This window comes from Osmia lignaria, chromosome 13 (assembly GCF_051020975.1).
Source record: "Osmia lignaria lignaria isolate PbOS001 chromosome 13, iyOsmLign1, whole genome shotgun sequence".
Classification (NCBI taxonomy): domain Eukaryota; kingdom Metazoa; phylum Arthropoda; class Insecta; order Hymenoptera; family Megachilidae; genus Osmia; species Osmia lignaria.
The window spans coordinates 9,082,056-9,096,072 of NC_135044.1; the positions used below are offsets into that span (position 1 = coordinate 9,082,056).

Consider the following 14,017-nt stretch of genomic DNA (forward strand, 5'->3'; position numbering starts at 1 on the left):
AAATTCAGGGATTTCTGGGCCGTGAGTTATGTAACACTCACGAATGCGCATTGCAGGTCGAAACTTGTTTGGTCGTAAGTGCGAGATCAGTTTTGAACTTGAAGGCGTCTGTAACAAAGATAGTTACATACAAATGATCAGAGAGATACCCTGTTCAGAAATTGAGCTTCTTCGTATAATAGAGTCGTGTATCTAACATTATAGCAAGATTAAAACAGTACCTATAGTTTACACATATATCTGTGAAAATAGTATTCCATATATTAGGAAGAACACCAGAGGAGTTTTTCAACGCTCACAGTGGTTTAAAGAAAATGGCACACACAGTACCTAGTGTCTTGTCAAGGCACACAATCGAAAAAGAATACCATATTCGCGGAATGACACCAGAGGAGTTTTTCAACGCTCACAGTGGTTTAAAGAAAATGGCACACCCTAAGGTTGTAAGATACACAGTACCTCCTAGTGTCTTGTTAAGGCACACAATCGAAAAAGAATACCATATTCGCGGAATAACAGCAAGGGATGTTTTCAACCCTCACAGTGGCTTCGAGTACAACATGGAAGAACTCAAGGTGGAGTTCAAGAAACACTGTGACGATTATATGGAGGAACTTGAACAAAATAAATCATCAAAGGCGTTGCTATTTTGTATTAAGATCATATTTCAAATTGGCCCAGAATTGCATATAGCTAAGCCCTGTATAACAGATAAGATCTGGAAATTTATCTTTCATAAAGCCCAAAACGAACACAGGGTATTTGTCGCGAATTCCAAACCAGAAAATGTGCAATATACTTCAAACTGTATGGTCCTTCCAGTTGAGGCAGCTAGTTTACTAGCTCTAGAGACATTTTCACGATTTATCAAAATGGGTTATCATGAAGGTTACAAATTTTTGACCCCCCTTGCTTGTGCGTTTTTCAGTAAGGATGATACAAGCTCATTGGCTGAAGAACTTGGCATAACGGAAGTGGAGCTACTAGTGAATTTAAGTCAAAGTACACAAAGTGGTGGGCAGTATCTTAGAAAATCTGACATCGACATAGCTGTATGTTCTTCTATTGCAGCCACTCGTAACTTAACGGACGAAAATCTAAGGAAGGGGATAGTGATTACGGTGCTCAAAGCGTATATAAATAAAGGATTTGCTCCTGATAAAAACAGAATTGCTATTATTTCAAAGTACGTGCCTGGAGGGGTGCCATCAGAGTTTGCATATGAAGAACTCATTAAAGTCCTTGATTCTGAGCAAAAGAAATATAGTGCTATTAAGATAGCCAGGGCCAGGAAGCAGTCTGAAATGTATGTAAGAGTTCTGGTCCCAGGATCATCAAAAGAATTTTAAACCACCTCCACCTGTGTCTCTTTCAAAGAAGTGCTGTCTATTATACTAAAGTCTGTAAATACACTAGTGCTAGTGTACAGACTTCATAACTTACCGGCAGATACGCAATATTTATTTTTAACTGCTCCTTGTTAATAAGTTGTTATTTAGATATCTGGTCGTTGAATTTTATAAAACAAATCAGGAGTGGATTTTTGGCACCATAATACCTTTGTAAAAAGACCATTTATTATCTACTTTGTAGATAACAAATTTCTGCTTCTTTATTTGCGAATATGTAATTAAATATAATATTTGCGACTGGAGCAATTTTAGATTCCGAGGGAGCAAATGGGAAACAATTTTTTAAGACAAATTGTTAAGAAATATTAATATTCCACGCCAACTTTACTTCGGCAGTATCCTGTATTATTTCATCGGTGCAAGCAGTTAGTTTCTCCATTTACCGTCAGATAGTACTGAAGGTTCGATTTTATAGAAAGCGCATTGATATAAAATTAAAAAATGTATTTTACGATTTTAAATAACAACTAATTTAATTGATTATTTTACCCTAGCATAATGTTCTCTCTGATTTATTTTTGACATTATGTAGTCAACTTATTGTCAGTTGTACATACAAAAGTGATCATTTTTTTTCTCCAATACACAAATATATCTAATCTTTAAAAATAGATAATTTAGAAGCAAATTGTTAATATAACAATCTAATATCATGAATTTTTTTCAAATATTTAATATTATGTTAATATGAATGAATCTTAAAATAAAAAGAAATACAAATCTATGGTTTTTAAAATTAAAATAAGATGTATTCGCATCAATTAAACGCGAAGATTGTTTAATTATTCTCTAGTTGAAAGTATAAACGAATATTTCTTTTAATTTAATGGGAGTCTTGGGGGCATGGCTCGGTGTTGTAGACTGCAATTTCGTGTGGAGCTTTCTGCGTCAGACTGGTCCTCCCGGAAATCTGCACTTACCAGTCGACCACATTTGCGGTATTACGGCTTACTGCGAACGGAGAACCGTTAATACCATTTGGAAATCATTGCCGATCGGAGAGCTAGAAACGGTTGTAATGCTCTTAGGAGAACGACACAAAGTGAAAGGATCCTTCTCGTTCGAGGGGCTATTTGAAAAGGGTTCGCGTATGTGCGCAGCCTCGTTTTTCTCTCCTTCTATCCGAAATATTTCTGATAGCATATATTGAATCTGTTTCGGGTATCAGAGTATAGAAATATGAGTTATTGACGCATCGTTTCGTACTTATATGTGCTTTTATCAAAACACCTTTTTGTTTTCTTTTTTGACCTTGATAACGGGAATGAAATATTTCTTTTGAAAAATAATATGGAAAATTTATATGATTATTTTCGTCAAACTTTTTGTTAGAAATTTGTGCAATTTTACTTAAATATATCAAAAATGTAATTACAATCATGTCATTAAATTGTAACAGACTTCAAGATATTCTTAAAATCGTTTTCAATTGAAATGATAATCCACATCTCTTAATTAAAATTTCATTAAAAAGTTACATTTTTTTTCAGATGCAGATGCAAAAGCAGGAGAAAAAAAAAGTAGTCAAGATAATAAGAATAAAAGTGAAGCTTTAAGCTGCCGTAGTAAGACGTAGAGCACTTCCATGGCGTCTTTTCCACTTAAATCGAAACACGCAATTAAACTCGAGTGTTTATTAACATCATTGTGTTGTACAAGATTGGTTAGGTGTCGCAGTTGAAGTATTATTCAGTCCGTTCGGTAAAAAGATGACTAGCGAAGCTGTAAGGAGCCTGTCGAGGAGGTAAAAGCGTTTCCATTTAATTACAATCGATCGAAACTGGGAATCGTCTTCAGGGGTGGTATTGGCGTAGTCGAGGTAGCGGTTTTATAGACGGTCAGTCGGGGTAGTTGGTAGAGCAGCGTTAAAACCACCACTCAAATTTGCAGAACTTTTTATTTCCATCCTCTTACCAGTTACTGCTCTTCGAAAAGGCTTTTTTTTACCTTTCTCTATTCTTTTGTTTCTTTCTTCTCAACATCATTTGGTTAAAAGATTTTTTCCCTTCTTCTTATACTTCGCTACAGAACAACACCAATGTTTGATCTACTTGATGCACCGGCGTCTTTAACCGGCGCCGCTTCATCGTTTCCGCTTCCCTAATACTTCTTCATCTACTTCTATCGCATCAGCTTGAAATCCTTTTGTGTCTGTTCTTCTCTTCCTTTGCCGGACGCCGTCAGTCGAGATCCACCTTCGAAATTTTTATCCCCGGACCAGCTCGAATCCTTTTAACACGATTTGATCGCGATCGTGTTGTTTCGAAATGGAATTTTAATATTGTATATCTAATAAATCAATATTATTTTGCCATCTTGCAGATATAGCTGAGGATAATTAATTTTTGGAAAATTTTATAGATAGAAAATATAATAAATTTTTAATATTAAGTGGACACTCATTGAGTTATCAATGAAAATTAATTTGAATAATTTACCAAAAGGGTTGATCATCAAAATTCTCGATACCGATTGTCATTTGATTTTATTAGCCTCATCCCCTTATATTTCGTGTTTCGTTCGCGATCGCCATTTGTCACTTCGCCCGGTAAAAGTTCATTGCTTTTCGGGCCATTGGAGGTGCTCCATAAAAAAATGTAAAAAAAAGAAAAGTAAAAAGAAAAAAGGAGGGTTGGAAAGCGAAGAGAAACTCGAGAGCGAAACGATGGGGGCGGAGGGTTGCAGGAGAGAAACACTTCGAAGCAGAGCGAAAGTTTCGAGTTGGCGTTATTGATGTCTTCGATGGATGTGTGCAGAGATGGGCGGAGGTGGAGAAGGGTAATCCTAAGAGCAGCCTCAAAGGTCAAATGAGAAATACTTTCCGATCGGGCAGCGAGGCTTAAAGGACTTCATATAACACCTCTGAGCCGTGAGATCTTAGACTTCGCGTTCGTGATTTCGACTCGCTTTTATTATGTAACTACCCGATTCAGCTTCGGCTTCAGCTTCGTGTTGGTTTCTCGATTTTTCCACCCCTACGATCCGTTCTCTTCGTTTGCTACCCTCGCAGCCGGTAAACTTTCGTAATTACCGGTCGCTGTCTTTAAAATGACGACCTGAAATTAATTTCTTCTTGTATCTGTCTCATCTCTCCTTTTTTTCTTGCTTTGGATTTTTTGTCTTCTCGTCGCGGAGGGTGTCCTTGCAATTTGTGACAGTAAATGAACAGTGATTCATCACTGACAAACGTACGTCGATAAATATGGATGGTACAGAGCGGCAAACAAAGATTGGAAATTTTTCGAATCGAAAAATTCATTTCTTTTGAAAATTTAAATTTAAGCTTTCCACTTGCATATTGATATTATGTGGAATTTTAATTATTTATGATGTCAAAGTTTATACAACCTATAAAAATTTTTGTGTGAGTAGTTAGCATTGGATTAAAGGGTAGTCAGAGGTGGGTTACAGCCCCAGGTTCTACTATGTCAAAAAATATTGATTCTTTCTACTGCTGCCCCTTCTTCTTCACGATTAAATGTTATTTATTAATTTTATTTAGAATAAATTTCAATTTCTGAACCAATTTTACCAACTAAGGGAGCTCTTGAATGTTTGATAACCCCCGAGGTCTTAGAAATTTTAATCCGGTCCTATAAGTAATCTTCAAAAATAAAGAGGTGTTAAATTTTCCAGGAAAAAACTCTTTAGCCCTTATACTGAAATTAAATTACTCTAATAACGTTCATGCATAAATTGTTTACGTAATCAAAAAATTGGCCAATCCTGCTTGCTCATAACCTGTAAGTCCTATTAAACCATTAATAACCTAGCTAAAAAAAAAGGCAAAGAAAATAAAAGAAAGTAATTGAAAATGTAAGGGTAACGAGGTGTAACGTCGTTTTTAAGAACGTTTTCTGTTGTCTCGAACAGAGAGAGGCCACGAAAATCTCGCGGACGTTAATAATAAAGTAGACGATAAATAACCGCGTTTAAGCGGCTATGTAATTTCAGTTTGTACCCCTTACAGCACCATTAAGGCCATTATTGCGAATCTCTTAATTTGCGAAAAACACTGTTTCCTCAAGGGGCCGTGCGAGAACGCCGCTTTCAGAGGCGTTAAGTGGCAACGAGGGCTCGAGATTGTGTTCCTGCACCTGTTGGGGTATTATTCATTTCGACTGGAAGCTCGTTGACACCCTTTTTCCTGCTCCTCCTTCTCTTTCTACCTTGCACCCCACATTCGCCCTGTTCTCTTCACGCCTGTAAATGGGTTATTTTAACCATCCTGCCATTGGACTTAATCATTTCGAATGTACTTTCATGATATCAAGCTTTTTATTTTGGGAATGAATTAGTATACATATGTATAGGGTTTAATATACGTATGGAAAATCGGCGACGCATGGGACTTAAACTGGCTTGTGGCTCCTGGGACTCTCAATTTTTACTTCGCCAAATTGATGAAACGTGGATTTACTTAGATTTCTGATTTTAGAACTCGGCATTTCCAATGTTTGTTTTGTTAAATTGGCTAAAGGTGGACTTAAGCTTTCGAGTCTGAAATTTAGAAATTTTTAAAGACTAGAAATTTGGAAATATAAAAATTTAGGGATTCTTAAATTTAAAAAATTTTGAAATTTAAAGATAAAGAAATTTTGAAATTTAGTAATATAGAAATTTGTAAATTTAAAAATTTAAGAATATTACTGTTCGTCAATTCGTAAAGCAGAATCTTGAATAGTTATATTTTTATTAAAATTTCCTTATCAAGTTCTCATATGAAATGTTTTTTTTTACATCTTTAATAATTAGACAAATAATAGAGCGTACTTATATACATAAAATATATTTATAATAATCTGTAGATGTATAGAATAATCTGTACATACGTCGGTATAATAATCCAAACTGGAGCCGCGAATGAACGATGACAAGATAACGGTATCTACCAATACCTGTGGATTACATATAATTCAACAGTTCAATTTTCAACGAAAACCGTAACGAGCATTTTCATTTACCGTCAGATGATCTGAAACCCCCTCAATACAATTCCTACATTTTCCAAATGCAATTTTACAGCCCAATTTTAACCGATATTTTATTTAAAGGCCTCGACATTATTCAAACAATATCGATATACCAATGAAATCATATTAATGAACGAAATATCGTACAATAAATTTTCCAAATCGAAAATTTAAAAAAAGTTTCAATAAAATATTTCTAATGAATTAAACAAATTGCATTTATCGTAATTATTGAAATAAATACATTTCAAAAGAATTAAAACTGAATAAGAATAATGAGGAATATTTTTTATATCAGTCAAATGAATTATCTATATTGTTCGAATAAAAAATTATCCATTATTTTTGAATAACCTTGTTTCATTTGTAATTTTGATACAAAGATTATTCACTTAAATTATTCACTTGACCGTCTTGATCGATAAACTTGGTTCAAAAATTGCAATTTATTCTAAATAAAATTAAATAACAATTGTGTAGTAATCGTGAAGAAAATGGACAACAGTAAAAAAATTTCATTCAATTTTTTTAACACAGTAAATGGGGGTAACACGGTCCAGGACTGTAAGCTTCCTTAAACCTCCTCTTGATCCTGCGTTGGATATTCGTATGTTACTCACACCCAAATTCTCATACACTAATTAAATATTACCTTGTAGAATTGTTTGGAAGCTTACTGCACGAAACTTAAATAATGATCCTTTAATTGTAACGTGTTCAAAAGGGAAATCATCATCATTTTACAGTATAGTATTTTTTTAAATTCGAATTTTGCATTGTTAAAGAGAAGAAAACTTTGGGACACATTTTAACATTGCAGCACGATATATATATAACAGTATGCCTATACCAATTTAGTAAAATATTAAATGTGTTAAAAAGAATTTATTGGCCATATACAGGGTATTCGACAACATGTGGGACAAATTTTAGGAGATGATTCTAGCAGTTAAAATAAGACAAAAATCAAGAGTGATGAAATAACGTTCGCGGCTCTGCTTTTTAATTAATGTTAAAAGATTCGAGTGAATAGTACCTAAAACCGGCAATCTGCACAGTACCGACGATTGAACGTTGTGTCAACTGAGTTCCATTGAACTTGTTGCAGTGAAGTTGGCCACGCATTCACTCATCGACGCGGCGTGAATGCGTAGTGAATTTGTAGCCAACTTCACTGCGACAAGTTCAATGCAACTCAGGGTACATACCGTACTGGTACCCAATAAGGCCTAGAACTTAATAAGGCCTATCGGTTATATCTGGATAACTAAAAAGCACTTTTGACAGGTGCTGCCACCATATCGCGCGGAAGAGGAAGAAAAAATAAAAGTGGTGGAAATAAAGACAAGAGTTCATGATATTGTGAGTAATGAGGATGTGTTTGTGAACATTATGTTTATGAAGAATGTATGGGTTTGACCAAAAAAGACAGAGAAATTATCTGGTGTATATGTTGCGTTTTTGATTGAATAAACTAGGATTGAATTTTCTTTGAAACTTTGATATTGCTTATTTAAAAACAAAATCTTTTATTTTTAAGAGTAGGCATTATTAGGTAACACTTTTCACCAAACCCATAATTGTGTCGAACTAATCAAACTTTTCTTGACAATTTTTCAATGAAACACGAGGAATGCAAATTTAATCGATTAAAAAAAAAAATTAGAAAAATATTCAAAGCTTAGGTAGGTCTTAATGGGTACCGATACCTTACACCTTTAGCGGTCAAAGAGTTAAAATTTAATAATTGGGAAAATCACAATACAATATAAATATTTTGGAAACTATAATAATTTATATTTTGAAGAAAAAATTGTTAGTAGTATTAGTATTACAATAATAAATTAATAATTAATATAAGGCAATATTTGTTTTCCAAGAATTACAAGTTAATATATTTTTCTATTCCATACGTTCTAATGGAACTTTCCATATTTCTTAACAGTTATTCAAGAGAAAATTCTTCGCTAATGGTGGTCTGAAAATATGCATAAGTCACGAGAAACGATTAGCGGTTGAACTAATTGAGAAAAGCATTTTCCTCTCTGTGGAAAACAGCCACATATACGGTGTGTTGTTGCTCTCACTAGTGGTCGTCACAACGAGAAGATTAATCGCTTTAATTTCCGAGACATGATTAATCATAATTAACAGGGTCGGCTCGCAAACAGGCCGAGGGAAAAAGGACAGAGAAGCGTTTGTAGCCTGGAATCATTTAGCGAGAGGGTGGAAAAAAACCAAGGGGGCGAAGGGGTGGCGTGAAAAATTCATGCGAGACGAGAAGCATTAACAAGTTGTTAAAAGGGTAGAAAAACAAACGGCCGGAAGATAAATGTAATAACTTGCTGCCCTCGGCTGTTATCGATATTTTCTTCGGCTTCGCGAGATTAATTACGACTATGTAAACCACCTTGCTTTTATTTAAATACCGTTAAACTTGCAGTGCTATCTCTCGATGGTATTCCAACGTCTGAAGATTTTCCAAAATTTATTTTAAATAACGATTCTAATTCGGAAATATAATCTTTGTTCCGTGTTATTGACTATCGAGTAATTAATTCTTAAATTTAAACTTTTAACCCTATATTAATTGTTAATTTACTAACCCAATTATCGGTCATTGTTAAAAATGTATCGTCATTTTTAAAAACATCTGATTCTTCTTTATATGAAATGCTGCTATATTAGTTATAGTACAGTAGAACCTGGATAAATGCAACGAAAGAATGCTTGGATAAATGCAACATCGCTATCCCCTCCACTTGGAGGGATCCCCCTAGGCGAACCGAGCCGCTCGACGAGGAAACCGTGTAATATGATCCGATCGTAATATCCGTGTAACTAATACTAATTCAACGATAAAACTTTTTTATTTTTAACTTTTTCTTAATGAAACTTTTACTAATGCATTTGTGAGATTTTTCTTATTAAAATGACACCAAACGCGATATAGTTTGAATTATATTTATAAACAATAGTAATAGAATAAACAACATAGAATTGACACCACGACTGAATATAAATGATGTCGGCTGAATACAAAAGATGTGTACGGACGCAGAATCGACACCTTGCCTGGATAAATGAAACCTTTGAAACCAGAGCCGACACCGCGACTGGTTTTGATTTCGATCTCTGTTGCTTTTCGCCAACCTTTAACATCAATTTTAGCAAGTAATTATAATTGAAACTATATCGTGTTTGGTACCATTTGAATCAGAAAAATTTCACCAATGCGTTAATAAAAGTTTTAATAAAAAAAAGTCAAAAATAAAAAAGTTTTATAGTTGAATTAGTATTAGTCACACCGATACGTTTCGGCTCTTTCCTTTCATCATCGGACCTCTCTCTTTCCGCCACTGTCTGTCCCTTTCTACGTTCACGCTTGGCTGGTCGTCGCGTGTAACCCGAGATTCGACACCTCGCTTGGATAAATGCAACCACTGGGTCCCAATCTTGGTTGCATTTATCCAGGTTTTACTGTATACATTTTAGTACTAAATGTAATGAATAGACGGGGGAGGGGCTTTGCTCTTTTATCCTGCACCCCCACCCGTTTAAAAGATCTTAACCTAACCTGACTGAACCATTATTTTGGGGCCGAATCTACGGCTGATTTCACCGAGGGAGTACTTTCGCCTTACACATCGACTTAAATACTAAAATATGTAACTAATATAAAAACATTTCGGCTGTGGGTTAGTTTAGGATAGATATTTTTTTGAGTGAAACGTTTTTTGCTAATAACTTTTTAATAAACAGTGACCGACTGTTAGGTTATAAGGAAAAGTTACTCCAGATGGCGACTCTTATGATATACAGACATATGTCACTGGAGGGGGGTTCTCTATTCGGTCTATTTACCCTATCTTGTATTATTATCACAATTTTTCATCTGAATATTGGCCACAAAGTATCCTATTAAATAAAAATTAAATTGTCTATGAAATTGTCTTGTCTCCTCCAATGACAAGAAAAGCACGCCGTATACTTCCAATTTTATGTCGAATTTATTGAATTTACGACCATTGTTCGTTTGTATAAGAGAGTGCACATGTTAAAGAATTTGAAGCAGAAGGGTGAGAAATGTATGTTTCTTTGCCTTTTATCGAGAAGGAGGGGCACGAACAAAAGCCATCGATATAGTCTCGTAAAGTGTAAAAAGTAAGAACTATGGCGAATAAATAACCGATGGAGAGTGGCTGGGAGAGGTTTAACGTGGAAGGGTTGCTCGAAGAAGGGTGAAATGAATGCGTGCTACCAGGGTCTGGCCGTCATTGAATAGAAGTGTCAGAAGGTGGAAGAGAAGGATAAAAGGGGGCTAAGAGAAAGAAAGAATAGCGGTTTGGTTCGAGAGCGTGAAAATGCGGGGGTTGCACCTCTTGTAAAGGAGAAATATATAAACTCGAAAGGCCGATAAAGTCAGTACCCGCTGTTACGACAAACTCGCTTCCTTTTGCCTGGATTCACCTTTCCTCTTTGTTTCTCTTGTTCGTAACCGCCCCAGAATTCGAACAGAAAGGGAAATAATGCTCGTGTCATGACCTCTGTCACGCGCAGAACTCCGTTACTGGGTCGTTCTTGGATGCACGATCAACTATTCCCTCTTTCGTTTCTGTTTCTTTTCTCGCGACGAGATTTTACCATTGTGCTAAACACCTGGAGGAAATCGAGCATCGTTAATTATTTTCAACCAACTTTTCCTTCGAACAAATATATTTTTTAATTTTCTTCTGCAGATGTCTTTTTGGTGTTTGGTTGAAAGATTTTGGTTTTGGATTTTGTTGAAAGAAATATTGAAGGTCTGACATGATTTCACGACAGAAAAATATCATAGATAAACACTTATGACACATCAGCTTAGAGTTTGAGGTTTATTGAAAATTACTATATAAACGTTTCATAAATATTTTGGTACAAAATGATTGATCCGTCATTTTTCAAGTTACAGTTTATTGTTATATCAGTTGAATCATTGTTTCTTTCAAATAGGTATCAACAATTTTATATTAAGAATATTAATCAAGTCGTACGTTTTTGTCATGAAATCATGTCAGTTATTATAGATTTAAAAATTAGCCATTGTTTATTATAATTATTCATCAGTCATTTCGCGTTAAGGATACTGATAAATCGTTTACATAGCCATTTTTATTAAACCTTAAGCTTTAAACTAATGAATCAGAAGTAACATTTAGCGATACTTTTCTGTCATGAAAATCAGACTTTCTGTAGATACATTTTAGAAACATTGTCGAGCTACCATTTTATAGCAGCGTTCTTACCAGAAGTTGCAATATGTTATGTGTTTCGGAACGCAGAATCCATACGCCGAATTTATTCCTCAAAGAGTCATAAACTTCTGACGAAATATCTTTCTTCCTCAGCGATGGTTGGTTCGTTTCGAAATACTTAAAGGAGAAGCGAGGACAGGAGAGTCGGTAAACACAAAGGAAAAAAGCATAAAATCGCGACCGAGCTGCAAAGTACATAAACTCGAAAGCTCGATAAAGTTAGCAGCTACCCACTGCAAATCGGAACTTCGCCTCCTTCTCGTACGCCGATTTTTAGTCCGTCCTTTATTTCTTCTTTGCTAAGAAAATTGGTTTGTGCTCGTTCGCGACGCGAATCACGCCTAAATCGTTGAGTAGTAAAGTCACTCGATGGCCAGATTTCTCACTGGAATACACCGACACGCGTGTATTTTGTTTTTTTTGGTCGATCAACGTTCCTAAAATCGCGGAGAAGATGTGCTTTTAAAGCGATTTTCTTGTACTTTATGAAGAAATTAATAAAATTATTAATAGAATTTTAAAAATCTTGAGTGAACTAGTTTGTACAGTTTGTACTAGTTTGTTTTCTTCCTCGATTTTATTGAATCTAACAATGAGAAGTAATTATAAATTCTTATTAAATTAGTTATAAATTAACCCTCGAACGGCGGACCATGGAGAGAGCTCCAACCTTACGATTAATTCAATTTCGTATTTCATATTATTATCATTTCCTAAATTTTGTACTGTTACCATAAAATTATTCTTCTAAATATGTGAAACCCTTTCGTTAAAAAATTATACATTTAATTTTGGATTAATACCTTTGAATATTTGTAAGTTTTTTGCCACGATTGACAAATTTAATTATACGTTAAATTTATAATTTTTGCAACTCTGTCATATAGTTTCCTTCGAAAAATTTAAATTTTCTTTCAATTTAAAATTAAATTTATAATTTTTCCAAAGTCAAGTTCGACTATTTCCAAATAGAAAATTGCGAAATAAAATTTTGCGTGTATTCATTTTTAGGAAATGAAAGTTTTTGTATTTCTATGGTGTGTTTGGAAGGAAGTTGAAGGCGTCGCCGAGCTGATCCTTCGTGAAATCGTGGCGAATGAAACGAGGTCGGTCCATTAATTTCGACGAAACAATGTAACAACAACAATAGAGGGTACTACAGCCAGCCCTGAGATTTTGGTTAAAGTATATCTTCAATTATACAAGCGGTGCACGAGGCTGCTTTCTCCACTCATCTCTCTTGTGTTCTAAAGGGATGCTGGCTTCACAGAGAACTTTGATGCAAAGGAAACAATTAATTATCCAATCTGTCGATAAACAGCTTGGGACAAAAAGCGAATCGAAGTGAAATTATTAACTTTATAAACTCGTTGCTCCAGCTTTTCATTCTTTGGATTACAGAATCTATTACTGTTGCATTAAACAGCTTTCGAAACTTGTAACTTTGTCGATTTAATATTTCCTTCACTTGATTAGTTACAATTAACAATAAAGGTACGTAAGATCAGTAATGGTAATCAAGTTTTGGAATGTTTGAATATTATATTATTGGGGTAACTAAGATTTTCTGAGGGGTGAGCTAGGTTCCATGGTTTTGTTAACAATACCAAGTGTTTAATATCTTTCATTTTATAAGATTTTATAAGAGAAACTTAGAATCCAAAAATCCTAAAACCTAGAAACTTAGAAACTCAGAAACCTAGCAACCTACAAACCTAGAAACTTAGAAAATTAAAATTTGAGAATTTAAAAATATTAGAATTTTTTAATCCTAGAATTTTGGAATTTTGGTATTCTGAAAGATTGAAATTTTGGAATTTTTAATAGGATTTTGGTATTTTGGAATTATCAAGTTATGGTATTTTGAAATTTTTGAATTGTGGATTTTTTACAATTTTGATATCCTGAAAGTTTGGAATTATTGAATTTTAGATAGAATCTTAGAATTGTGGAATTTCAGAATTTTAGAATTCTAAAGTTTTAGAACATTAAAATCTTATACTAAAGTCTCTTAGAATCTTAAATCCTAATGTTATCTGTTTTAGTAATAATAACAATTGTTGAATTATTTGATTTAACCATAGTTTTCGAATAATAGAAACACCCTATGTATCGATTGGTCGAACACGTGAAATATATGTAAGTAGTGGATACATGGTGTGGAATTTGATCAGGACCATAACTCTCACTATCAAATATTCATCCGGTATTGACTAATAGATGCGGTGTCTGCCGGTCTGGTAGTGGTCCAACGCGTGCAGAAAATACCCTACAGACATGTATACCTTCAATAGATAGATCACTGTCCCTTAAAAATGGCAAATCGGTCACGACAAAT

At 34.4% G+C, this 14,017-nt stretch overlaps 1 protein-coding gene and 2 long non-coding RNA genes across 3 annotated transcripts; 2 read left to right on the plus strand and 1 right to left on the minus strand.

The window, feature by feature from the left end:
• The first annotated feature begins 1,928 nt into the window (after positions 1 to 1,928).
• On the plus strand, positions 1,929 to 5,956 carry LOC143305983 (uncharacterized). Its single transcript, XM_076691463.1, has 2 exons — positions 1,929 to 2,500; positions 2,903 to 5,956. Exons 1-2 carry the CDS (start codon positions 2,239 to 2,241, stop codon positions 2,986 to 2,988), a joined length of 348 nt encoding a protein of 115 aa, XP_076547578.1. The 5' UTR covers positions 1,929 to 2,238; the 3' UTR covers positions 2,989 to 5,956.
• Positions 5,856 to 7,487, minus strand: LOC117610234 (uncharacterized). The gene is made up of 3 exons (XR_004582830.2): positions 7,422 to 7,487; positions 6,245 to 6,310; positions 5,856 to 5,912 (listed from the first exon to the last, which is right to left on the minus strand). It is a non-coding gene; the product is annotated as an uncharacterized LOC117610234 (long non-coding RNA).
• A 4,359-nt stretch (positions 7,488 to 11,846) lies between these two features.
• LOC117610191 (uncharacterized) lies at positions 11,847 to 13,492 on the plus strand. Its single transcript, XR_004582825.2, has 3 exons — positions 11,847 to 12,278; positions 12,691 to 12,864; positions 12,933 to 13,492. It is a non-coding gene; the product is annotated as an uncharacterized LOC117610191 (long non-coding RNA).
• The last annotated feature ends 525 nt before the right edge of the window (positions 13,493 to 14,017 follow it).